We start from the raw sequence: 27,819 nt of genomic DNA, 5'->3' as shown, positions 1-27,819 counted from the left end.
AAATACAGGTGAGAATTACTTTAAATTTGTATTTCCTTCTTTTTTGGCATTGTCTGAAAATGAAAAGTTGGCTGTGTGAGACAAATCAGGAGCAATATTTGTAGATGTTAATAGTTTAACTGCAGTAGGGCTCTGGAGTGTACTAGCTCCATTTATTATTACAGGAGGAATTGCTGAATTATACACTTAACTGTTGTCTGTTTACTGCATATTTAATAGCACTGTACCTGTTATTAGCAATATATCTGTACTCAAAGCTAATGACCAGATTTCTTTCCACAGCCACTCGCGGCTGCAGATGCCCCTGCAGAAGCTGTTGTTCTCTGCCACCCTAACCCAGGATTCTGAGAAGCTGCAGCAGTTGGCGCTGCACCAGCCTCAGCTCTTCACCTCCAATTATGCACCGTCTGAGTTGGAGCCACATATGACCCAGAGTGAGCACCGAGAAACAGTGGGCACCGTCAGAAACAAGTACACCTTGCCCGAGGGGCTGACGGTGCGTACTGACTCGCACCAATTTCCTCTTTCTTGACGTAGAAAGAATAAAACCATGTATTTTTATATCACTCATAATTTGGAGAAACCCCAAAGCTCCTTACTACCAGTGAAATACTTTTGAAATGTAGTCGTTATTATAAAGTACAAAACGCAATGGCTAATTTTACACTGGATTAGATAGGGTGGATAGTGAGAGCCTTTTTCCTCGGATGGTGATGGCTAACACTAGGGGACATAGCTTTAAATTGAGAGGTGATAGATATAGGACAGATGTTAGAGGTAGGTTCTTTACTCAGAGAGTAGTAAGGACGTGGAATGCCCTGCCTGCAGCAGTAGTGGACTCGTCAACATTAAGAGCATTTAAATGGTTATTGGATAAACATATGGATGATATTGGAATAGTGTAGATTAGAGGGGTTTTAGATTGGTTTCACAGGTCGGCGCAACATCGAGGGCCGAAGGGCCTGTACTGCGCTGTAATGTTCTATGTTCTACTGGTTAGCGCCCACAAACAGCAATGAAATAATGATCTGATAGTTTGTTTTGTGATGTCGGTTAAGTGATAAATATCAGCTGGGACATTAGTGAGAATTCCCTTGCTCTTTTTCAAAGCATCCACGTGCGAGGGCAGATTAAACTTCTCATCCAATAAAGTCACCCCCTGAAAGTGGAGCACTCTCTCGGATTGCACTGGGTGTGTCAGTCTTGGAATGAGACTTGAAACCACTACCTTCTGACTCAGATGAGAGTGCTACCACGGAACCACACCTGACAAGCAACCCATTTGTAATTTTCCATTTGTAATCAGTATCTCTGCGTAATGAGGGTTCTGTGGTTGATGCTAATAAACATGTGAGACAAGTCACGCCTCTCCATTTCTGTTAGAAAGGGTGCTTACCTCTGTGCAAAGGGAGTGAACCTGCCTTGGGCTATTTTTCAATTGGCGTTCTAACAAAGGAATCTTTTTTACTCAGCTCTTTATATGAAGCCAGAGAAAGTTTAAGATGTTTCACACCCAGTGAATAGCTAACTCTTCCACTGCTTCGAGTGATTTTGCTCACTCAGTTTGAACCACTGTTGCTGGGAGAGTTAAACGGAGCATGTGAGGGATAGGGCTGACTGAAGTTAAGTCAGGGTGCTTGTGGTTAGATTGCTATGTGCTATATCGTTCTGCAGCACCTTACCAGCGTGTGCGCACACTTACCTGCACACACTCACTCACTCGTGCTCTCACTCGCTCACACACTCACTCTCTAGGGTTTGAGTGATTAGTACCTTGATGCTGGGCTCACTGGCTTGGGAGATAGTCATGATGTGGAGATGCCGGCATTGGACTGGGGTGAACACAGTAAGAGTTTTAACAACATCAGGTTAAAGTCCAACAGGTTTATTTGGTAGCAAATACCATTAGCTTTCGGAGCGCTACTCCTTCGTCAGATGGAGTGGAAATGTACTCTCAAACAGGGCACAGACACAAAATCAAGTTACAGAATACTGATTAGAATGCGAATCTCTACAGCCAAGTTGGCTGGTTGGCTGTAGAGATTTGCATTCTAATCAGTATCCTGTAACTTGATTTTGTGTCTCTGTGCCCTGTTTGAGAGCAGATTTCCACTCCATCTGACGAAGGAGCAGCGCTCCGAAAGCTAATGGTGTTTGCTACCAAATAAACCTGTTGGACTTTAACCTGGTGTTGTTAAAACTCTTATTGGGAGATAGTACCAAACCTGTACTCAACACCTCTCCCTGATAGCACAGCAAGGATCAGCAGCTCAGTATATCAAAATCACCTGTGACTTTTTATTGTCAGCCACGAGTGTGTAATCACTCGTGTGTATTAATGCTAAGTGTATGGCTAGTTTTGCATATTTAGACAATACCTAGGCAGAGTTAAGTTTAGTGCGTGCCACGGACAATTTAGAGAATTCTAGTTGGGGTAGGAGGGGTGGACACAAGCAGGCCAAAGCTACCCTTTATTCAGTATCATGGAGCGGGACTTGTATCCATGGCTCTTTGTTGGTCCTCCTTCTGTCTTTGTCTCCAGCTCTTCCCTGCCAGGAATCCATACTCATTCCCATTTGCTTCGTAGCTGTCAATGTTACATGCCAATCAGGAACAGATAAAGCAAATGTGACCACGGAAACATAGTTTTGAATTTTGCAACATGCGCAACTATGGGTTTTGTTAGGAAATAGTGTTTTGGTGATGATCCCAGGAGGTGAGCTACCTGAAAATACTTTGAAACTTTCCTTGGAGCTTTTTTGCGTACTTAACCAGTACGGGTGATATTTGCTCTGAAACCACCAATATTCACTCTGCCACAATTATGATAGTCTCAGTAATGGGCCTAAACAGCTGGAGAGCAAGTTTTTCAAACCTGTTTATATTTGCAGTTTTAAATTTTACCAGGAGAAAATGATGTATTTCTCTATCTGATGCAGGAGTTCTATGTCCCGTGCCACCTCAATAAGAAGCCTCTGATAATCCTCTACTTTGTCCTGAGAATGAGATTCAGTCGTATCCTGTGTTTCACCAACTCTAGAGATGCATCACACAGGTAACCATTCCGTGTTATTGTTCTAGCTGCTGGGATCTTTGCTCAGTGTATCAGCTGTCTCTACACAGGATGATCAGTGTGTTGGTGAACTGTTTCCTGTCTGTTGCAGGTTGTATCTGTTACTCCAGGCTTTTGGTGGTATACAAGTGGCAGAGTTTTCTTCCAGACTTTCTCCCAATGAAAGGCGGAAAACATTGAAAGAGTTTGAGCAAGGAAAACTCCAAATGTGAGTGTGTGTCTGTGTTGGCATGGGAACAGGGGAGAGAGTGCGGGTGATAGCATAGGGAGTCTGTGTCAGGGGGAGTGACAGTGTCAGCACGGAGGAAAGTGTTGACTTGAGGGATGGGGGGATGAAAGATGTGTGCCGGCTCCCATCAGCCTGGGAGTGTCAGCATGGTGGGTTTGTGTCTGTGTGGTTTGTGTCCCTGCATGTGCACACACTGACACAGGCACGTAAGCCATGATGATAGAGCCTACATGGTTTGTACACTTGGACAAACCCCATTTGGTTGGCAAGTGTGTATATTTGTACTGATTACTATTATGGTTAGGGTTTACATGACTTTGGGACAACGACTTGCAACTATAAATAGCACATTTAACCTAGAAAAAACATTCCCAAGCACTTCATGGAGACATGCAGCAAGAAATGCTTGCTAATGAAGAAGCAATGAGAAGAGTCCACATAGGTCTAAATGTTAGGTTGAAGTGACAATCCTAGAAAGGAAAGGTGGAGGAGAGTAGGGCAGGAATTCCAGAGCACGGGTCTTAGAACTATGGCGAGGTAGCGTTTGCATGTGTATCCAGAATCAGATGGTTGTCGGGCTTGGGAAAGTTTAGAGATGGGAGGAGTCAGACCATGAAGGGACTTAAATATGATGTTGAGAATTTTATATATGTGTCACTAAGAGACCATGAGCCAATGTAAGTCAGTGAGTCCAGGAGCAATGAGTGGGAGTCAGGATATGGGCAGCAGAGGTTTGGATGAGGTGAAGTTTATAAAGAATGGAAGATGGGAGGTCAACCAGGAAAGCACTGGAAGAACCAAGTCTGAAACTGACAGCAGCATAGATAGATACAGAGGTGGCAGCAGGCAGATGGGACAGGGTGAGTACAGTGTCAGCAACTCAGCTTGAGCTGAACAGAGATTACAAAAATTGGAGTTAATACAGCAGCAAGGGATAGGCGTCAGCGGCAGGAATACAAAGCTTATAATGGGAATCAAAGACGTTGCTTTAGGTCTCCCCAATGTTTCGAGGAATTTGCAGTTCAAGATTGATGTTGGGGGTCACATGAGATGGTGGTGAGGTAGAGCTTTCCCTAACATATTTGTCAAAATTGACCTCATTTCTGTACGTGATACTTTCACATCAGGATGAGGCCATTCCAAGGGAATGAGTTAAGAGCATCAAACAAGTGAACTGGACAAAGAGAAAGAGATCTTGGAGGATGATGTGGGCGACCATGTTAAAGGCTGTAGAGAGAATGCAAAGGATAATGCACAGAGTTCACATCCCATAGTAAATTATTTGTAACTTTAAGGCAGTTAAAGTTCAGAGATGTGATGGGATAAAGATCTGATTGGAGAGTCATTAAGATGCATGAGAGATGGCCACGAATCCAGGTTGCTCATGGACTTTGGATTTTAGTTTGGAATGTTCAGATTGGGTTAACTCGGATTGTGTGCCTGGCCACTTTGAGTCTATGTCAGATGCTGCTGCAGTTATAGACCAGTGACCCGCTTGTTGTAGTTACACAATTTTTAAAACCTTCTCCCACAGACTCATCAGTACTGATGCAAGTGCGAGAGGAATTGACGTTGAAGGTGTCATGTGTGTGGTTAATTATGATGCCCCACAGTTCATCAGGACATACATCCACAGGTAAGCAGTGAGTGTTGATCTGAAACACCATGCCCACAGCAACCCTACCTCCCCCTAAACCCTCCCTGCATCTGAAAGGATGTTGATGTTCAACACTGCAAATATGTATCATACAACAGAAGTCAGAATTTGTATCCTCACCATTTGGTATCCAGAAAAGATTCCAGGGCACCAGTAAACCTGTCCTATAGCTAATTAATTTTAAAACATGGTGGAAATGAAACTAACCCAAAGCTAATGGGTATGATTCATCTTCTATCAATGGACTGGCCCGAGTGACTCAATCATATCACCTCCATTAGTTTTCAGTTGACCCTGTGACTGTCTTGATGATTATTGAATAACCTCACAGTACCGCCACGTGTGTTGTGAAAACCAATGACTTGTTGCTGCCCACTGTGTTCTCAAGCTGACTGTAAGGGTAATGGTGTGATGTATGAAAGTTTCACACCCAGTTCTGAAATTACACTTTTGATTCTACCAGTCTACAACTGGGGAGAGCACTGTGAACTGTGACACTATTAGGTACAGATCTGACACCCGTGATGAGACCCTTCCAAGGGAATGAATTAAGAGCACCAAGCAATACTGAGGTTGACTTTCTGAAGCACATTTCCCCAGTCAGTTATAAATATGCTAAAGCTGCTTGGAACAAGTCCAAAGTGTGGCACCCGTATCAAAGTGCAGTGCTGTGCAAAAGGTGGCAACATCTAGATCTATAAAAGCATTGGCTCTGGACAATGGATTAAATACACAGCCAGCAAAATGAAAGATTGCTATCCAGGATCACCAGCTGATGCACTGTGCATGTGCAAATCTGAATATACCTGAAGCTGTTGGTCCCTCAACTCACAAATCAAGTATTTGACACTTGTCATGGAATAATGTGGATAACAATAATTTGCATTAATATAGAAAAGCATCCCAAGGTGTGTCAGATATAGAAACATAGAATCCATACAGTGCAGAAGAGGCCATTTGGCCCATCGAGTCTGCACCGACTCTCCGACAGAGCATCTCTCCCATGGTCCTATCCCCATAACTCCACATATTTCCCCTGGCTAATCCTTTTAACTTACACATCTTCGGGTAATTTAACCCCTATAAGGAATATAAGGAAAAGGACTCATTGGACTCACGAAAGAGGTAGTGTTGAGCAAATTAATGGGGCTAAAGGTAGACAAGTCTACTGGCCCTGATGGAATGCATCCCAAGGTACTAAAAGAGATGGCGAGAGAAATAGCAAATGCACTAGTGGTAATTTACCAAAATTCGCTGGACTCTGGGGTGGTTCCCGCAGATTGAAAAACAGCAAATGTGATGCCACTGTTTAAAAAGGAGGTAGACAAAAGGCGGGTAACTATAGGCCAGTTAGCTTAACTTCTGTAGTAGGGAAAATGCTTGAATCTATCATCAAGAAAGAAATAGCGAGACAGCTGGATATAAATTGTCCCATTGGTAAGACGCAGCAAGGGTTCATGAAGGGAAGGTCATGTTTGACTAATTTGGTGGAATTCTTTGAGAATATTACATGTGCAGTGGACAATGGGGAACCTGTGGATGTGGTGTATCTGGATTTCCAGAAGGCATTTGACAAGGTGTCGCACCAAAGACTGCTACATAAGATAAAGGTGCACGGTGTTGCGGGTAATGTATTAGCATGGATAGAGGTTTGGTTAACTAATAGAAAGCAAAGAGTGGGGGTAAATGGGTGTTTTTCTGGTTGGCGATCAGTGACTAGTGGTGTGCCTCAGGGATCAGTGTTGGGACCGCAATTGTTTACGATTTACATAGATGATTTGGAATTGGGGACCAAGTGTAGTGTGTCAAAATTCCCAGATGACACTAAGATGAGTGGCAGAGCAAAGTGTGCAGAGGATGCTGAAAGCCTGCAAAGTGATATAGATAGTCTAAGTGAGTGGGCGATGGAATACAATGTTGGTAAATGTGAGGTCATCCATTTTGGTAGGAACAACAGCAAAATGGACTATTATTTAAATGGTAACAAGTTGCAGCATACTGTTGTGCAGAGGGACCTGGGTGTCCTTGTGCAGGAATCTCGAGTTGGTTTGCAGGTGCAGCAGGTAATTAAGAAGGCAAATGGAATTTTGTCCTTCATTGCTCGAAGGATGGAATTTAAAAACAGTGAGATTATGTTGCAGCTGTATAAGGTGCTGGTGAGGCCACACCTGGAATACTGTGTACAGTTTTGGTCTCCTTACTTGAGAAAGGATATACTGGCACTGGAGGGGGTGCAGAGGAGATTCACTAGGTTGATTCTGGAGTTGAGAGGGTTGGCTTATGAGGAGAGACTGAGTAGACAGAAGAATGAGGGGAGATCTTATAGAAACATATAAGATTATGAAGGAATAGATAAGATAGAAGCAGGGAAGTTGTTTCCACTGGCGGGTGAAACTAGAACTAGGGGGCATAGCCTCAAAATAAGGGGAAGCAGATTTAGGACTGAGTTGAGGAGGAACGTCTTCACACAAAGGATTGTGAATCTGTGGAATTCCCTGCCCAGTGAAGCAGTTGAGGCTACCTCATTGAATGTTTTTAAGGCAAGGATTGATAAATGTTTGAACAGTAAAGGAATTAAGGGTTATGGTGAGCGGGCGGGTAAGTGGAGCTGAGTCCACGAAAAGATCGACCATGATCTTATTGAATGGCGGAGCAAGCTCGAGGGGCCAGATGGCCAACTCCTGCTCCTAGTTCTTATGTTAAACCAAAGGAGGAGAGATTAAAAGTGGTATATCAGGTTGGGGTAGAGATGGTTTTTAAATAGTCATTAGGGGGTTCCAGTGAATAGGACTGAGGCATTTGAAGGTATGGCCATTTATGTTGGGACCAAGGAAGAAGCAATGCACAAAGGAGCAGGGTTTAGAGCAGTAGGGTTGTAAGACTGGAGGACAGTACAGAGGTTGGGAGACTGTTGTACATCACACTCTCAGTTAGATATGTTTGTAATTCTCAATTCCAAGGTTTGAATCAATGTGACAGTGTCAGGAAGTGTCATATATTTCCCCTAACTTTATTTCTGGCACCTGCTCTAATACAGAAATGATATAAAGCCTCCTATGGATGGCAAGCCCAACATGAGCTCACTGATACACTCAATACTGCTCTCTGTTAACAATTAATCTAAACTGGTTTCTGGTAGAAATTCCTGTAATCACCAATCCCCTGTAACTGGATGCCCTTGTTTCGCTACCTGTTTGTTGTCTATGCCACATAATGTATTGTATTAATGACTCACTGCTAGGATTTCAGAGATGAGACGTGATCTAAATTTAAATTTTAAACTTTTGGGGAAGCTAGTTACAAAGGAGGGGAACAAAATAAATTGGCAAATGTCACCCTCCCGGTCACAATTCAGTGACCCCTGCTGGAATGTGCATGGGAATGGACTTTGGGTGCCACCAGAATCGGTTTCTGATATGAAACTCCTTCAGCCAAATAGCTTGACGGCTATTGGTGCTGAGCATTAAGGAGAAAGAATAGCCACGTGGGTGAGACATTGGAGGGTTGAAGCCTGCCTAGTCTTTAAATGATTAACTGATGACATTAAATGTGTTTTTTGTAGGTGCTGGGCTGAACCAGCTTTAAACTTGAGCTATGCATTAGTGTGTTAGTTCCTTCTCTTGAGTTCTTTCTATCACAAGCCATCTGACGCTGAAGACAGTGTCACAAGCAAACTGGGTGACCAAAGTTCAGTGTTCTATGCTATGGCTGGTAAAGCTCCTTTGGACTGCTGGGTCGTTGAGGCACAGGCCGTTTTGATGGTTCCCTGCAGATTTGAAGCTCCTAATCTGTGGATTAATTGCAGGGTAATTGAAAGGTCTGAGAAATACTCCTATAAAATTTCAACACTCTGAGTCCAGCTGCAATGTTCAAATGGTGCCTTTATTACTCAAGCAGGGAACTAACACTGGATCGTCCAGGCACTTCTCCACTGAGGTTCAAATCAGCACAGTTTATGTTTTCATTATCAGTTGCAACTTAATGGTATTAAGTTAGCAAAGGGTTTAGCCCAATGGCCTCCAGTAGGCTGATAATTGTGTTCCTGTACAGTAATTGCAATGCAAAGGGGTGTGTGTTTGTGTGTCTTGCTGTCTCACTGGGTAAATGGACTTAATTTGAGCTTTGGACATCTTCATCCTGTTTCTTTCTGTCCAGATGCTGCTATGTTGTCTGTCTCCTGTGTTCATCTTTTGTCCACTGTTCCTTGTAATTTCCCGCACCGTGTCTTTCAGAGTTGGAAGAACTGCTCGAGCTGGGAAAGCTGGGCTGGCATTCACACTTCTCCTGAAAGTGCAGGTGAGTCGCTGGGAACCGTGCTTACTATCTGTGCTTCCTGTTTTGATAAGCCTTTGACCGATGAAGTTTTAATCCTTTTACCAGCCTCTTACAGGCTATCTGTTGTCAATGAGCAAAAAGGTTATGTTGAACGTGTATAAGTTACTGGTTCAACCTCAGCTAGAGCATTGTGTTAAGTTCTGGGCACCGCACTTCAGAAGAGACATGAAAGCATTGGAGTGTCAAAAAGATTCACGAGCATTTCCAATAATGAGGAACCTGTGTTATGAAGATAGAGAAAGAGAAAAGAAGACAGAGAAAATTTGATAGAGGTGTTCAAAATTATGAGGGATCTGGACAGTCTTAAAAATTTTATTCATTAATGGGATGTGGGCATCCCAAGTCTAGCATTTATTGCTCAACCATAATCACCTTGAACTAAGTGGCTTGCTTGGCCATTTCAGTGACCAATTAAGAGTCAACCACATTGCAGTAGATTTGGAGTTGCATGTAGGCCAGACTGGGTAAGGATGGCAAATTTCCATTCCTAAAGGACATTAGTGAACCAGATGTATTTTTAGAACAATTGATGATGGTTGTCTTGGTCACTATTACTGATCCACACAGTGAGCGGTTAGGGTCTGGAATGCATTGTGGAGGCAGGTCTAATTTTTATCTGAAAGGAAAGGATGTGAAGGGTTATGGGGCAAAGGTGAGAAAATGTCAGTAAATCAATTAGAGAGCCAGTGCAGACACAATGGGCTAAATGGCCTCTGTGCTGTAACAATTCTGTGATTCTGAATAAGCGATTGGAAAATTCAGTGCTTGATTTGGGAATGTAATTGCACACGGGATTATCTAATCAGTGAGTTTTTAAAAAATGTTTTGTGTAGAGAATAATGGAGAGAGGGGTGGAGGGATAAGTCTGTTTGTGGGACACCCCACTCACACAGCAAACTTCCAATATCTGTGCTTATACTGCAGGAAGAATGCTGCATGGAGGTCAGACAAAACAGGTCAAATGTGGCATCACCAAAGAAATGGGATCAGATCCACCCACCTGCTGTTTTGCCAACTCTAGATATGTCATGTGATGTCAGATCACCACAATTTAATCACATGTCTCCAATGATCTGCTCCCAGTCACGTGGTGATGTCAGCACTTGTAGCTCTGGTTGTAGGAGGCACCTTTTAAACAAAAACATCGTGATGATCTGCTGAAAGGGTTATTCACGAGCTGATGAGTTTGTAGCAATCTGGCTGTGGTACTGAAGACTTGTGCTCCAGGACAAGTTGCATCTCTGGCCAAGCTATTCCAATACAGCTACAATATTGGCATCTACCCAGCAATGTGGAAAATTACCCAGGTATGTCTCACCTACAGCAAATCCAGTCCAGCCAATTACAGCCCCATCAGTCTATTCTTGGTCATTAGTAAAGTGATGGAAGGCTTCACCAACAATGCTTTCAAGTGGCACTTAACACAGCAATAACCTTCTCACCAGTGCTCAGTTTGGGTTCTGCCAGGCCACTCACCTCCAGACCTCATTACAAAGCATGAACAAAAACCTAAACTCGAGAGGTGAGGTGAGAGTGACCGCCTTTGACATCAAAACAGCATTGGAGCGAGTGTAGAATCAAGGAACTCTAGTAAACTGAAATCAGAGGAAATCTCTCTACTGGTTGGAGTCGTACCTTGCAGAAAGAAAGATGGTTGTGGTTGTTGGAGACCAAACAAATCAGCCCCAGGGCATTACTGCAGGAGTTCCTCGGGGTAGTGTCTAAGGTCCAACCATCCTCAGCTGCTTCACCAATGACCTTGTCTCTATCAGAAATAGCGATGTTTGCTGATGCTTGCACAGTGTGCAGTACTCAGATAATGAAGCAGCTGTGCCCATGTGCAGCAAGACATGGACAAAATTCAGAATTGGGTTGATAAGTTGCAAGTAACATTTGCGCAACCTAAGTACCAACCAATGACCATCTCCAATATTAGGGAACCTAACTATCTCTCCTTGATAGTCAATGGCATTGCATTACTGAATCTACCATCATCAACACTTTTGGAGTTGCTATTAACCAGAAACTGAATTGGACCAGCCATTTAATTACTGTGGCTAGAAGAGCGGGTCAGAGGCTAGGAATTCTGTGGAGACTAACTCATCTCCTGACTTTGCAAAGTCTGTCCACATCTACAAGGCACAGGTCAAGTGTGTGAGGGAATACTTCCCATTGCCTGAATGAGTGCAGCTGCAACAACACTCAAAAAGTTGACACCATCCAGAATAATGCAGTTTACTTGATTGGCACCCAATCACCACCTGAAATATTCATTCCCTACACCACCATTGGCAGCAGTATGTCCCATCTATAAAATGCACTGCAGCAACTCACCAAGACTCCCTTGACAGCAGCTGCCAAACTTGTAACCTTTAACACCTAGGACAAGAGCAACCGTTGGATTAGAACACCACCACCACTTACAAGTTCCCCTCCTAGCCACTCACCATCCTCAATTGGAACTATATCAACGCTCCTCCCAGTGGAACTCCCTCACTAACAGAACTGCAGCAGTTCAAGAAAGTGGCTCACAACACCACCTCAAGGGCAATGAAGAAAGGACTTGCCAGTGACACTCGTGTCCCATGAATGAGTAGAAGGAAATGTCTTTGTTGCTGTTGTGAAGGGTGGGTCTGTGCGAGTCTAACCATACTATTCCGGCATGTGGACATTGCGTTTTACTGGCTTGTAGGGTTAAACTTTAAATATTTAGATGTTGTAATTGCAGGAACAACGGTTTCTTCAGATGCTGAGAGATGCTGGCAGCAAAGAGCTGAAGAAACAACTGGTGAGACAGGAATATTTGACCTCATTGATCCAGCGGTATGAAGGAACTTTGCAAAAACTTCAGCAGGTTCTTAAGGTAACTCAGGGCCTCTTGGGATCTTATTACAAAATCTTTCAGGCTCTTTTAACGGTTAAAATGATAGTTGGACTTTACTGACCGCAGTTTTACTGCCAAATTTGGGGTCTGTTTTATCCACAGGATAGATAGAGACAATGCTAGTAGTGGGGACTGTACACAGAAATTGAATAGATGTAAGAGGGGTTTGGGGGAGGAAGAGAAGATGAAATAAGTTTAAATTGAATAAAATAGTTGCCCCGACTCACTGTGGAGGCATTAACTGAGAGTTTGGTCGAAATGTGGATTCTGAAAGTGTTTTACAGCTAGTGGGGAGAAGTATTGAAGGTGTTTAGAGAAAAAGAGTTCCAAAGAGCATGCTCGGGCACTGTCACCTGTGACTGGGATGGGGGAATGTGTGTATTAAGGGGCATGAAAAGACATGTGGACACATTGAAGAATGTGGAAGGCATGTAAATGTTGTATTCAGCTTGGAGCTGCCAGTATAGGTTGTAGAGGATGTGGTGTGGGTCAGGATGTAGGTGGCTGCATTTTGAACTGTTTGGTAAGAATATCAAAGGATTTGAAGCTGAAGGCGAGCAAATGGAATTGAGATGCAAATCAGCCATGATGTCACTGAATGGTTTAAGGAGCTGAATGGCCTCCTCCAGTTCCGATGTTAAATTAAAATTTATGGAAGATGAGAGGCTGGAAACATTGGGCAAAAGATTGATTTGAGGTGCCAGAAACAGGGGTGAACATAAACATAAATAGAAATGGGTCAGCCATTCAATGACATCATGGCCGATTTGCATCTCAACTCCATTTGCCCATCTTCAGCTCCAAATCCTTTGATATTCTTACTGAACAGTTATTCAAAATGCAGCCACCTGCATCCCGACCCACACCACATCCTCTGTAACCTATATTGGCAGCTCCAAGCTGAATACAACATTTACATCCCTTCCACATTCTTTAATGTGTAGGGCAGCACCATGGCTAGCATTGCTGCCTTACAGCTCCAGGGACCTGGGCTCGATTCCAGCCTTGGGTGACTGCCTGTGTGGAGTTTGCATGTTCTCCCCATGTCTGCGTGGGTTTCTTCTGGGTGCTCTAGTTTACTCCCACAGTCCAAAAGTGTGCAGGTTAGGTGGATTGGCCATGCTAAATTGCCCCTCAGTGTCCCAAGCTGTATAGGATAGGGAAATTAGCAGGGTTGGGGTAGGGAGTGGGCTCTGTCAGAGTCAGTGCAGGCTCGGTGGGCCGAATGGCCTCCTCCTGCACTGTAGAGATTCTGCCCCTTGAATTTGTTCCACCTTCAATAAAACTAAACAATAGAACTGATTGTGGTCTCAACTCCTTTCTTTGAACCCTCTCCCCCAATAACTATTGATTCCCTTGTCAATCAAAAATCTGTCTAACAATCAAACATCTTGAATATTTTCAATGATGCAATCTCCACTGAGAGAAGAAATTCCTCCTCATCTGACTTAAATTATTACCTCTGCCATTGATGGTGGCCAGAGGTAATGTTTTTGCCCATCTGTTTGTCTGTAAGCATTAAATCTCAAAAGCAAATGGACAGATTTCAGTGAAACTTGGTACACAAGTAGGGTATGACCCAAGGAAGGATCTGTTTAGTTTTTGGCAAAGATGTAGATCTGGAATTTATAATTTTTCTGAAGAATCTGTTAACATTGGGAGATAGGGCAAATTGACTTTTTCAGAATGTTGTTGTTTTAGAATGTTGTGGATTGTCTTAACTGCTGGGGTAGAATTTGTCACAGCTGTCAAAATATGAGCAGAGTCTTCAGAGCAGAGTCTTCAGAGCAGATTATTGGATGTGGATTGAACTTGTCTCCTCAGTGAGATGGAAGCAAGGGTGAGGATGTGGGAAGGGTTTGTGTCAGGAAGCAAGCCTCCTTTGCTCCTATAATTGGCCCCCTTCCCTTTGGATAGCCATTAATTGTGCATTCACTATTTGACTGGACACAGAGACTACAGGTGTCAGAGTGAGCAGATCCTTTGGCTTCCGTTTCACTTCCCACACTTGACCAAGAAACATCAAATCCAGCTCATGGAGTCATTGCCAAGAACCTGGATATGACTGCATGAAAACAATGACTACCTTCCTGTTAGTTATTGTTTTCATGCAGTCATATCCAGTGACTATCTTCCTGTTAGTTGGAGGAAATCTTCACACATCCACATCTGAATATTGACAGAAACCTTGGAACTGATCACTTGAGAGTACAGAGAACCCAGGCGTGTAACTAGAATCATGGAATCATACAGGACAGAAGAGGCCCTCACTGACACATTAGAAACATCTGAATTCCCACCTCATCCCATCTGCCAATACTTGGCCCATAGCCCTGAATGTTATAACATGCCAAGCGCTCATCCAGGTACTTTTTAAAGGATGTGAGGCAACTTGCCTCTACCACCCTCCCAGGCAGTGCATTCCAGACCGTTGCTGCCCTCTGGGTAAAAAAGTGTTTCCTCACATCCCCCCCCTAAACTCCTGCACCTCACCTTGAACCTATGTCCCTTCATGACTGACGCTTCAGCTAAGGGGACAGCTGCTCCTTATTCACTCTGTCCATGTCTCTCAATCTTGTACACCTCTATCAGGTCACCCCTCAGTCTTTTCTGCTCCGACAAAAACAACCCAAGCCTACGCAATCTATCTTCGTAACTTAAATGTTCCATCCCAGGTAGCATCTTAGTGAATCTTCTCTGCACCTCTTCCAGTGCACTCATATCTTTCCTATAATGTGGTGGCCAGAACTGCACACAGTACTCTAGCTGTACCCTCACCAAAGTTCTATACAACTCCAACATGACTTCCCTGCTTTTGTAATCTATGTCTCATTTGATAAAGACAGGTGTCCCATATGTCTTTTTCACCACCCCACTAACATGGGGTGCCTTCAGAGATCTCTTCACAAAAACACACCAAGGTGCCTTTGTTCCACAGAACTTCCTAGTATCCTAGCATTCATTGAATACTTCCTTGTCAAATTACTCCTTCCAAAGTGGATCAAGTGTGGCCACTGACACTAAAGCAGCCTTCTGTCATCACCCTCGGTCTCCTACAACTGAGCCAATTTTGAATCCACTTGATCAAATTACCCTGTATCCCATGTAAATTTACCTTCTTTACAAGTCTCCCATGTGGAACCTTGTCAAACACTTGCTGAAATCCATACAAACTACATCAACTGCACTACCCTTTTCGACACATCTGGTCACCACCTCAAAAAATTCAAATTTGTTAGGCATGACCTCCCTCTAACGAAGCCATGCTGACTATCCCTGATCAAGCTTTGCCTCTCCAAGTGGAGATAGGTACTCTCCTTCAGAAGTTTCTCTAATAGTTTCCCTACCACTGACATGAGACTCATTGGTCTTTAGTTCCCTGGTTTATCCCTACAACCCTTCTTAAGTAGCAGTACCACATTAGCTGTTCTCCTGTCATAGAATCATCATAGAATCCCTACAGTGCAGAAGGCGATCATTCGGCCCATCGAGTCTGCACCGACCACAATCCCATCCAGGCCCTATTCCCATAACCCCACATATTTACCCTGTTAATCCCCTGACACTAGGGTCAATTTAGCACGCGCAATCAACCAAACCCACACATCTTTGGACTGACACAGTTGTCTGACAACTCCTCCGTGGCCAGAGAGGAATTGAAAATTTGGGTCAGAGCGAAAATTTGGGTCAGAGCCCCTGCAATTTCCTCCCTTGCCTCCCACAGCAGCCTAGGGCACAATTCATCCGGACCTGGAGATATATCCATGTTTAAGGCTGCCAACACCTTGTCCTTCCCTATGTCAGTTTGCTCAAGCACCTTATAGTCTCCCTGAATTCCATACCATCGTCCTTATTCTCTTGGGTGACGGATGTGAATTATTCATTCAACACTCTACCAATGTCCTCTGGTTCCACCCACAGATTGCCCGTAATGGGGCCTACTCTTTCCCTGGCTATCCTCTTCCCATTGATATACTTATAAAATATCTTGGGATTTTCCCTGTTTTTACCAGCCAGAGCTTTCTCATATCCCCTCTTTGCATTCCTAATTGCTTTTCTGCTTTACCTCACTAATGCTTCCACTGATTTGCTCCCCTTGTACTTTTTAAAAATCTTTCTTTTCCTTCTCATTGTGTCCTGAATATCTGTGGTCATCCATGGTTCTTTGGGCTTGTTATTCCCACCTATCACCCTGGAGAGAACATGCTGGGCTTGCACCCTCTCCATTTCTTTTTTGAATGCCCCCCCATTGCGCCTCTGTAGATGTTCCTATTAGTAGCTGTTCCCAGTCTACCTTGGCCAGATCCTGTCTTATTTTACTAAAATCTCTCTTCCCCCAATCCAAAACTTTTTTTTTTGCTAATACCTACAAGAGGCAAGTCTTTCCCTCAAAAGATAATGGGGATGGAAATCAAGAAGAAAATCCCTGAGTTCTGAACATTAGCAATCAAATCAACAAAGTGGAAATCGACAGCAGATGTGTTAGCATCTGAATAGGAAGAAGCAAAGTTAACTGTTTACTTGTCTCCTCTCTCCAGAGAGGTGGGCACTGCCCCTGCTGAGGAAAGGGCATTCTCAGTGGTGGGGAATGGACTGAGATTAAACTGTCGATGGCATGATATTATCCCAAGAGCTTGTGATTCAGTCTCTTGGTGACTTTGCCAATATTTCAGTTTATAATTTGTTTTTGACAGGATGAAAAGAAGTGGAAACATCTCTGAAAAAAGCAACAGGAAATTTGAAAATCCAGGACAAAGAAAATCCACTGCCCACCTGGATTTATGAGGGAACCTCAATTGGAAAACATTGATATCCCCTTTCACAAAATACATTGATATATAAATGATGTCTTTTATAAACAATTAATAATTTTAATGGACATTTGTATTTTGGGAGTAGTGAGCAGTGTGTGAAGGATTGTTTTGGTAGTGGTTTCAGTATTCACAGCTGTACTCCAATAGGTTCTGTGTTACTGTAGCTGGTAATGTTGATGAGGGGCAAATTTGGTGTCTTAATGATTTTGCAGCTGGCCTGTAAAACTATTCAGAACCTTGACATGATGTTGGTCATTGGCCAATGTTGAACCAACAACTTGTTAAATCCGAGAGCCACACATTGGAGTGGCCCTCCTACGATTCCTTCCCCTGGGCCCCCTCCGTTGAATTTCTCATCCCTGCCCATCAAGGACGTTGACTTCATGCTGGTTTTGTGGTCACTCTTCAGCTCAAAAAAATCTCAGTGAGGGATCAGGGAAGCTGAGACTGAAGTCTTGTTCTCTTGGATGGGATTGGTGTGGTGTAGCACCTGTTTGTTACTGGGTTTAGATATACCATGGACTGTTGCACAGAGCCCGCTAGAATGTATTCATTTTAAACATGTGAACATGTTTAAAAGAGCCAGATGATATCCTGGAGAAACAATAAGAGGAAATATTAGCACAATCAAAGCATAAAGCTACCTTGTTAAAACTGATTAAATTGCTGCCATCAATCAGAAAGAAAGCAAAGCGAATACTTTGGAAGAAGCTTGACCTCCATAACAAAGAAACCAAGTGCTTTACATGTCCCTAACTTGACAAATGTATGAACTGTGACATTTTGTAACTTCTACTCTGAGAATCATCATCCAATGCCACCCCTGTTCTTAGTTAACATGCACCGGGTAGCAAGCAGGAGTAGGAATCAACTAGATTTCTAAGCAATGAACTGCACATGGACCAATGTACAATCAAGCCAGATATAACTTCTTAAAAATAAAATATTTTCAAACTGACTGACTTTACTGAAATATTAGAAGGGTATTATTTTAGTATTGGGTGTTACTTCAATCCCACCTGGCTGACAAATTTAAATCAACCAGAATTTCCTCCAGTTAAGCATTGAATATAAGTAATTGATTTTATTATCCCACAGTCACACTTGCCTTTAGAGTGTTTTTATATAATAAAACCATATCTTGCCATCAACACCATCCCCATTTTTGATTGCTCAATTTATGTGTAGTCTGATTATATGCAACCTCAAAGCCAGAGCTAAATATCTGAACATCAATCCTATCTACCGCCAGGACTGCTCATTCCATCCTCTACCTGAGTCCTCCTCACCCATCCCATGCTTTTCCTGCTGTCAGGACTCTTTAAAATTGTAGATTTCTTGGGTTAGCAGGCTGAGAGTAGTGGGGTACTATATGGATCAGTGTTTGGACTCCAGCTACTCTCAATCTATAGCAATAACTTGGCTGTGGGAATCAAATGTAATCTTTCCATGTTTGCTGATGACGCAAACTCGATGGGAATGAGGATACAACGAGACTAAGGAGAATTCGACAGGCTAAGTGAGTGGGCAAGGACATGGCAGATGGATTATGATGTGAAAAAATGTGAAATTATCCACTCTGGTAGAAGAAACAAATGTAGAGTATTTCTTAAATGGGGAGAGATTGGGAACTTGATATCCAAAGGGACCTAGGAGTTCTTGTTAATGAGTTATTGAAAGTTAACATGCAGGTATAACAGCAATTAGGTAGGCAAATGGTATGTTAGACTTTATGGTAAAGGTTTTTTTGTACAGGAATAAGGAAAACTTGTTGTGGTTGTATAGAGCCTTGGTGAGACCACATCTGGAGTATTGGGTGCATTTTGTTCTTGCCTTAGGAAGGATCTACTGACTATAGAGGGACTGCAGCAGGGATTCAGCAGACTAATCCCTGGGATGGTGGGATTGAGGAGATTGGGCCTGTATTCTCTAGAGTTTAGAGGAATGCTAGGTGATCTCATTGAAGTTCTCAAAATCCTTACAGGTTAGATGCAGGAAGGATGTTTCCCTTGGTTTCGGGTGGGGGGGTGTGGGGGGTGGGTGTGGGGGGGGGGGGGGGTGGGTGTGGGGGGGGGGGGTGGGGGGGGGGGGGAGGCGGGGAGGTGGTGTGTTGTTTAGAACCAGGGGGACAAAGTCTCAGACTAAGAGGACCTCAATGAGGAAGAATTTCTTCATTTAGAGGGTGGTGAATGTTAGGAATTCTATACCTCAGGGGACTGTGAGGCTGTCATTGGTTATGTTCAAAGCAGCGGTTGATAGGTTTTTAGGTACCAATGACATTAAGGGATGTGATAATGCAGAATGATGGCATTGAGATAGAAGGTCATGATCTAGTTGAATGCAGAGCAGACCTGAGGGGCTGAATGGCCTATTCCTCTCTAACACAGAAAGCAAGCCATTTGACCTATTGTCTCCCATTCCCCCACCTTTTCCTTGTAGTCCTGCACTTTATTTTCTCTTCAGAAAGCAGTGATTGAATCTGCCTCCCACGCAATAAGGCTGTGGAAAAAGAAGTGTGTTTTTGATTCTTTTTCCATTCAACCTCAAATTGGTGGTCCTCTGATTTCAACCTTTTCACCAATGGGACCAATTTCTCCCCATCTCTCCAGACTAATTTTGAATATTTCTCAAACGCTAAGGAGAACATCCACAGCTTCACCAATATCAATGTAACCAAAAACCCTCACCTGGGACAATCTTGTAAATATTCTTGTAAACGGACTTGATTTCAGCAACATCTTTGTTCCCAGCTTTACAGTCTCCACACAAATGTCAAATAATCTGCACTATGTGACCCCCCCCCCAAACTTGCCATCACCCCCAACCTACCTGAGCAACCTGTAGTCAATGTATCAGATTGACAATCCTAATTACACCTTCCTCCATAAGATATAGGAGCAGAATTAGGCCATTTAGCCCATTGGGTCTGCTCTACCATTCAATCATGGCTGATAAGTTTCTCAACTCCATTCTCTCACCTACTCCCTGTAAACATTGATTCCCATACCAATCCAGAACCTATCTGGGACGGCTTGGTGGCTCGCACTACTGCCTCACAGTGCCAGGAATCCAGGTTTGATTCCTAGTTTGGATGACTGTCGTGTGGAGTTTACATGTTCTCCCCATGTCTGTGTGGGTTTCCTCTGGGTGTTCCGGATTCCTCCCACAGTCCAAAAGACATGTTGGTTAGGTGGATTGGCTATGCTAAAATTCACCCTCCGTGTACCTGGGCAGGTGCCAGAGTGTGGCGACTAGGGGATTTTCACAGTAACTTAATTGCAGTGTTAATGTAAGCCTACTTGTGACACTAATAAAAAAATAAACTTGGCTCTGTGGTCTCAACCCATCTGTAACCTATTCCAACCTAGATGTTCTCAGATCTTGATGCAGTCCATTAAACTGCCTGGGCTATGCTGTGTGTAAGTTTCCTCACCAAATCCCTGCTCTCCATCTTTTCTTTCAAAATTCATTTTGACTTGAATAATGTGACAGGGATCTCAGTAATATAAATGAACTGTGAATATTATAACCTATGGTGTAGTAGCCAGTCATGGTCATGAACTCTCTCCTCAATTATTCTTTTGGGGACAGCCAATGAAGTTTTGGAGGATCTGGTAAGTTGGCATTCTCAGCTTGGTCCCCTTTCCTGTCAAATCGAATCTCAAGTTCAAATTCTCAAACTCCCCATTGGATAAACCTAGCTCCGCTGCTAACTTCAATAGCTACATCCTAATTGACTTTTTAAAAATGATTAATGAATTTGGGAGTGTTGACAGCATTCCTTCGGTGGATGGAAGTTAGAATTAGACTGCTGAGTGATATCAAAGAGCAGTCACAACGGGCAGTGGAAACCTGGAACTTTTCCCCCAGAAAGATACTGAACTAGATCATTTGTAAACTTCAAAGCTGAAAATAGGTTTTTGTTAAATTTGGGTTATAGGATTATAGTATCAAGATGTGCAAGTTAAGTGGATTGGCTATGCTAAAAGGCCTGGGTGGAATCCTCTGTTGAGAGTTGGTGCAGACTCAATGGGCTGAATACTCTTCCTTCTGCACTGTGGGGATTCTATGAAGGAGGGAATTAAGGCACAGATTAGCTGAGTGTGGAGTTTCTACATCCTCACCGTGTCTGTGTGGGTTTCCCCGTGTGGAGTTTGTACAACATCACTGTGTCTGTGTGGGTTTCCTCTGGGTGCTTCGGTTTCCTTCCACAGTCCAAAGATGTACAGGTTAAGTGGATTGGCCAAGGTAAATGTGTGGGATAACGGGGATAGGGCAAGGGAAGAGGGCCTAGGTAAGATACTCTTGTCAGAGAGTCTGTACAGACTCGATGGGCCAAATGTTCTCTTCTGCATTGTGAGAATTCTATGATTTGCCCTAATTTAATTGAATGGCAGAACAGATTTGAGGGGCTGAATGGCCTCCTCATTTTCCAGACTGGCAGTTGGATGTGGGGAATGTTTGAAGGTTGCCCAGCAGTTCAGGGTCAATCAGTCTGCTAACTCTGGCTGGTATAAAGTTAGTGTAATCTACCAAATAAATGACGCCGTAGTGAATGAGCGAGTGCAATGTGGGGTGGACCGGAACATGCGAGCAATTACTTTCAGTTTCACTTTCTCAGAGACCTCAACCAGACAGAGGAAAATATTTCTGACTTGAGACGCAGCAAAACCCACGCTCGGTAGTTAGATCCCCGCTTTAAGTGCAATTTAGAGGGACCAGGAACCCTCTGAGCCTCTCTTCCACCTCTCGATCTGGAGAGCTGTGACATGATCGCACGTCTTACACTCCGACTTTAACGCGCTCCTGCTGTGATAAGCCTGAAATAACGCTCGTTTCCATCAGTAAGTATTTGGTGTAATTGCAGAATAAGGCGTTTCTTATTTCTGAGAAGCAAAGGTGAAGGGGCAAAAGCCCGGGGGTGGGGGGTGTTAAAAAGTGGACCAACTTTTAATACAAAGTTTGGCAATTGTATCTCTTTAATCGAGCTATCCAGTTACTGCCACTTCCCTGTTCTCCCCCCAAATATAAAGACTGTAAAGAGGGATATAGATAGGCTAGGAGAATGGGGCAAAATTTGGCAGATGGAGTTTACCATTTTGGCAGAAAAAAAATAGAAAGGCAAATTATTACGGAAATGAAAAGCAGATTCAAAATGCGTCTGGGTAAAGGGATCTGGGTGTCTGTGTTCAAGAATTGCAGAACGTCGGTCTGCAGGTGCAGCCTGTAATAAAAAAGACAAATGGGATGTTGCCATTTATTGGAAAGGGATTGGAGTATAAAAGTAGATAAATGTTGTTGCAATTGTACAGGGTGTTGGTGAGATCACATCTGGAGTATTGTGTCCAGTTTTAGAACATAGAAAAAAATACAGCACAAACAGGCCCTTCGGCCCACAAGTTGCGCCGGTCATGTCCCTACCTACCTACCTAGGCATATATATAGGCTTACCTATAATCCTCAATCCTATTAAGTCCCATGTACTCATCCAGAAGTCTCTTAAACGACCCTATTGAGTTTGCCTCCACCACCACTGACGGCAGCTGATTCCACTCACCCACCATCCTCTGAGTGAAAAACTTATCCCTGACATCTCCTCTGTACCTACTCCCCAGCACCTTAAACCTGTGTCCTCTCGTAGCAGCCATTTCAGCCCTGGGAAAAAATCTCCGAGAATCCACCCGATCTATACCTCTCAACATCTTGTACACCTGTATCAGGTCACCTCTCATCCTTCGTCTCTCCAAGGAGAAAAGACAGAGCTCCCTCAGTCTATCCTCATAAGGCATGCCAACCAATCCAGGCAACATCCTTGTAAATCTTCTCTGCACCCTTTCAATCATTTCCACATCCCTCCTGTAATGAGGCGACCAGAACTGAGCACAGTACTCCAAGTGGGGTCTGACGAGGGTCTTATAAAGTTGCATCATTATCTCCCGACTCCTAAACTCAACCCCTCGATTGATGAAGGCCGGCACACCATACGCCTTCTTAACCACTTCCTCTACCTACGAGGCCAATTTAAGAGTCCTATGGGCCCGGACCCTAAGGTCCTTCTGATCCTCTACACTGCTAAGAGTCTTACCCTTGATATTATACTCCTTCATCCCATTTGACCTGCCAAAATGGACCACTACACATTTATCCGGGTTGAAGTCCATCTGCCACTTCTCCGCCCAGTCTTGCATCCTATCTATGTCACGCTGCAGCTTCTGACATCCCTCCAACCTATCCACAACACCATCAATCTTCGTGTCGTCGGCAAACTTACCAACCCATCCCTCCACTTCCTCATCCAGGTCATTTATGAAAATGACAAACAGCAAGGGTCCCAGAACAGATCCCTGGGGCACTCCACTGGTGACTGACCTCCATTCAGAAAAAGACCCTTCTACAACCACTCTCTGCCTTCTGCAGGCAAGCCAGTTCTGAATCCACAAGGCAACAGCCCCTTGGATCCCATGCCCTCTCACTTTCTCGAGAAGTCTTGCATGGGGGACCTTATCGAACGCCTTGCTGAAGTCCATGTAAACCACATCTACCGCTTTTCCTTTGTCAATGTGTTTAGTCACATTTTCAAAGAACTCCACCAGGCTCATAAGGCACGATTTGCCTTTGACAAAGCCGTGCTGACTACTTTTGAGCATACTAAACTTCTCTAAATGTTCATAATTCACCACCCTCTGTGAAAAACCTACCCCTTACATCTCTTTTAAACTTTCCCCCTCTCACTTTCAATCTATGCCCCCGAGTAATTGACCCTTCGACCCTGGAAAAAGGACTCTGACTATCCACTCTATCCAAGCCTGACATAATCTTGTAAACCTCTATCAGGTCCCCCCTCATCCTCCGACACTCCAATGAAAACAGTCCAAGTTTGTTCAACCTTTCTTCATAGTCCATATCCTCCAAACCAGGCAACATCCTGGTAAATCTCTTCTGCACCCTTTTCAATCCATCAACATCCTGCCGGTAGTGTGGCGACCAGAATTGTACACAATACTCCAAATGTAGCCGAACCAAAGTCTTATACAGCTGCAACATGATTTTCCAATTCCTATACTTAACACCCTGACCGATGAAGGCCAGCATGCCATATGCCTTCTTGACCACCTTGTCCACCTGAGTTGCCACCTTTAGAGAACTGTGGATCTGATCGCCTAGATCCCTCTGTATGCTAATATTTCTAAGGGCTCTACCATTTACTGTATACTTTCCTTCTGCAGTAGCTGTTCCAAATCGCAGCACCTCACATTTGTCCGGATTAAACTCCATCTGCCATCTTTCGACCCAGGTCTCCAGTTGATTTATATCCTGCTGTATCCTCTGACAATCCTCCTCACTATCCCCCAATTTTTGTATCATCTGCAAACTTACTAATCAGACCACCTACATTTTCCTCCAAATCATTAATATATATTACAAACAACAGAGGCCCAGCACTGATCGTTGTGAAACGCCGCTTGTCACAGACCTCCAGTTAGAAAAGTATCCTTCCACTGCTACTCTCTGCTTTCTATGCCCAAGTCAGTTTTGTATCCATCTTACCAGCTCACCTCGGATCCCATATGGCTTCACCTTCTGAATCAGCCTGCCATGAGGTACCTTATCAAAGGATTTACGAAAGTCCATGTATACAACATCCACTGTCCTGCCCTGGTCAATTTTCTTGTCGCTTCCTCAAAGAACTCAATTAAGTTTGTGGGGCACGGCCTCCCCTTCACAAAACCATGCTGCCTATCGCTAATAAGGCTATTCTCTTCCAAATGTGAGTACATCCTGTTCCTAAGCATCTTCTCCAATAATTTACCCACCACTGATGTCAGGCTCACAGGCCTGTAATTTCCCGGATTGTCTCTTCTGCCCTTCTTAAACAGAGGAACAATGTTAGCTACTCTCCAATCCTCTAGTACCTCGCCTGTGGCTAAGGAGGAACAAAGGTTTTGGCCAAGGCCTCAGCAATTTCTTCCCTCGCCTCTCTCAGTATTCTGGGATAGACCCTATCTGGCCCTGGGGACTTGTCCACCTTAATGTTTTCCAAAACCTCCAGTATGTTTACTGAGCCTGCACTAATCCTTCCACCTTTACTCGACCATTGCTCCACCCTTCCCCGTTAACCCTTCCTACCTTCTATGGCCATGCAGTTAGCACTGCCTCCACCCAGTCTGAAGCACAGGCTGCAGTTTACAGACTCTCCCCAGAATGGACAATGCTGCAGAAACTCCGTGTTAACCATGGAAGATGTCACCTCACCAGGTGCATGCTGCTTGTGTAAAAGTGAAGGTTAATTTTGGGGGGAATTTAATTCTGGGGAGGTGGTCTTTTAATGACATGTTAATGAATGCAAAGGGCTTCCTGACCTGGAATCTGGGCCCGTTTGTAACCCATCTTTATAAAAGCACTGGAATCAAGCCTAACACCTGAGTGCCAGCACTGTCGCAAATACTCTCCTCTGGATCAAATGTTAAACCAAAGCCCCAGCCGTCCCCTCATGAGGACACAAAAGAATCAATTTCAAAACCTTATTTGAGGAAGGATGTGGTGGCATTGGAGGCAGTTTACCAGATTGATTCCGGATGAAAGAGTTGATGTATGAGGAGAGATTAAACAGTTTGGGCTGATAGTTGCTGGAGCTTAGAAGGATATCTGATTGAGGTAATTAAATACTAAAACAGATTGATTTGATTTATTATTGTCACATGTATTATCATAGAGTGAAAAGTATTGTTTCTTGCGCGCTATACAGACAAAACATACCGTTCATAGAGAAGGAAACGAGACAGTGCAAAATGTAGTGTTACAGTCATAGCTAGGGTGTAGAGAAAGATCAACTTAATGCAACGTAAGTCCATTCAAATGTCTGACAGCAGCAGGGAAGACACTGTTCTTGAGTTGGTTGGCACATGACCTCAGATTTTTGTATCTTTTTCCCGAGGGAAGAAGGTGGAAGAGAGAATGTCCGGAGTGCGTGGGGTCCTTAATTATGCTGGCTGCTTTGCCGAGGCAGCGGGAAGTGTAGACAGAGTCAATGGATGGAGGTTGGTTTGCATGATGGATTAGGCTACATTCACAACCTTTTGTAGATCCTTGCGGTCTTGGGCAGAGCAGGAGCCATACCAAGTTGAGATGCAACCAGAAAGAATGCTTTCTATGGTGCATCTGTAAAAGTTGGTAAGAGTCGCGGCTGACATGCCAAATTTCCTTAGTCTTCTGAGAAAGTAGAGGCGTTGGTGAGCTTTCTTAACTATATTGTCGGCATGGAGGGACCAGGACAGGCTGTTGGTGATCTACACACCTAAAAACTTGAAGCTCTCGACCCTTTCTACTTCATCCCCATTGATGTAGATGGGGCATGTTCTTCTTTACGCTCCCTGAAGTCGATGACAATCTCCTTTGTTTTGTTGACATAACATAAGTTGGTAGAGTAAACGTAATCCAAATGTTTCCTCTTATCTCGAACAAGAGGTCACAGGTACAGGTTGAGAGGTGGTAGATTTAAAACTGAGATGAGGAGGAACTTCTTCTCGCAGAGGGTGGTGAATTTGTGCAACTCGCTGCCCCATACCATGGTGGAGTCTGAATCAGTGAATGGTTTCAAGAACGAGATAAATATATTTCTAATAAAAAGGGATATGGGGAACAGGTGGGGAGATGGATTTGAGACCAGGGAGAGAGCAGCCATGATATTGAATGGTGGCGCAGGCTCAAAGGGTTGAATTTGCCTACTCCGACTCCTAATTCTTATGTTCCTATGTATACATGCTTTTGAATACGGGAGTTGGGACATCTTGTTGAAGTTGTACAAGACATTGGTAAGGCTACACTTGGAATATTGCATACAGTTCTGGTCACCCTGTTATAGAAAGGATATTATTAATCTAGAAAGAGTGCAGAAAAAATTTACTAGGATACTACCAGGACTTGATAGTGAGAGTTATAAGGAGAGGCTGGATAGACTGGGACTTTTTTTCTCTGGAGCGTCCTCTTTTTTTTAGGTCAAACCAAACCAAGTAAACAAACTCAGATTAAATCAAGGAGGCTTAGGGATGATCTTATAGAGATCTATAAAATATCTAGATCAGCTAGATCATCAATGTCTTTCCCAAAGGTCGGGGAGTCTAAAACTAGAGGGCATAGGTTTAAGGTGAGAGGGGAGAGATACAAAAGGGTCCAGAGGGGCAATTTTTTCACACAGAGGATGGTGAGTATCTGGAACAAGCTGCCAGAGGTAATAGTAGATGCAGGTACAATTTTGTCTTTTAAAAAGTGTTCAGACAGTCACATGGATAAGATGGGTATAGAGGGATATGGGCCAAACGCGGGCAATTGGGACTAGCTTAGGGGTTAAAAAAAAGGGATGGCATGGACAGGTAGGGCCAAAGGGCCTGTTTCCATGCTGTAAACCTTTATGACCCTACATACCCTGCAAATGTTTCCATTTACTAATCCATTTGCCTTTTGAGAGTCAATATTGACTTTGCTGTGAACAATCTTTCCCAAGCACTGCAGGTAAACAATTCTCCTTTTCTCACACTATGTTCTTTTATCAATTACCTTCCCCTTGGTTACTGACCCTCCTGCTTGTGAAAATAATTTCTCCCCATTTACTCAGTCAAAAACAGTAATTTGAATGCCACCATGAAATATCACCTGAAGCTTCCCCACTCTAAAGAAAACAGTCCCAGCTGTTCCAGCCTTTCTCCATATCTGACGACCCTCACCCTGGTGTGGTGCTCCAAATCATGAAAGCTTAGGAGTGGATGGGGAGGAAGTGTTCCCATTTGTGGGAGGGTCTAGAACCAGAGGGCACAGATCTAAGGTGGTTGG

At 43.7% G+C, this 27,819-nt stretch overlaps 2 protein-coding genes across 3 annotated transcripts in view; both read left to right on the top strand.

The window, feature by feature from the left end:
- Nucleotides 1-18,150, top strand: part of ddx51 (DEAD (Asp-Glu-Ala-Asp) box polypeptide 51) — a 41,551-nt gene extending 23,401 nt beyond the window's left edge. The window contains exons 10-16 of the mRNA XM_078226804.1: nt 283-496; nt 2,940-3,055; nt 3,165-3,281; nt 4,837-4,938; nt 9,192-9,255; nt 12,023-12,157; nt 16,873-18,150. Of these exons, the coding sequence (XP_078082930.1) occupies nt 283-496; nt 2,940-3,055; nt 3,165-3,281; nt 4,837-4,938; nt 9,192-9,255; nt 12,023-12,157; nt 16,873-16,899 (775 nt within the window). The 3' untranslated portion in view covers nt 16,900-18,150. The remainder of the gene's footprint in view (nt 1-282; nt 497-2,939; nt 3,056-3,164; nt 3,282-4,836; nt 4,939-9,191; nt 9,256-12,022; nt 12,158-16,872) is intronic.
- Nucleotides 18,151-21,624: 3,474 nt separating this feature from the next.
- The window catches only part of LOC144502642 (protein PML-like), a 50,886-nt gene continuing 44,691 nt past the window's right edge, over nt 21,625-27,819 (top strand). Inside the window, exons 1-2 of one of the 2 annotated variants that reach the window (XM_078226802.1) lie at nt 21,625-21,836; nt 25,933-26,030. In XM_078226802.1, the coding sequence (XP_078082928.1) occupies nt 26,021-26,030 (10 nt within the window). In that variant the 5' untranslated portion in view covers nt 21,625-21,836; nt 25,933-26,020. The remainder of the gene's footprint in view (nt 21,837-25,932; nt 26,031-27,819) is intronic. The other variant, XM_078226803.1, reaches the window with a different exon arrangement.

This window comes from Mustelus asterias, chromosome 13 (assembly GCF_964213995.1).
Source record: "Mustelus asterias chromosome 13, sMusAst1.hap1.1, whole genome shotgun sequence".
In the NCBI taxonomy this organism is placed as follows: Eukaryota; Metazoa; Chordata; class Chondrichthyes; order Carcharhiniformes; family Triakidae; genus Mustelus; species Mustelus asterias.
The sequence above is the reverse complement of the archived record's forward strand: the minus strand, read 5'-3'. Positions and strand labels throughout refer to the sequence as shown.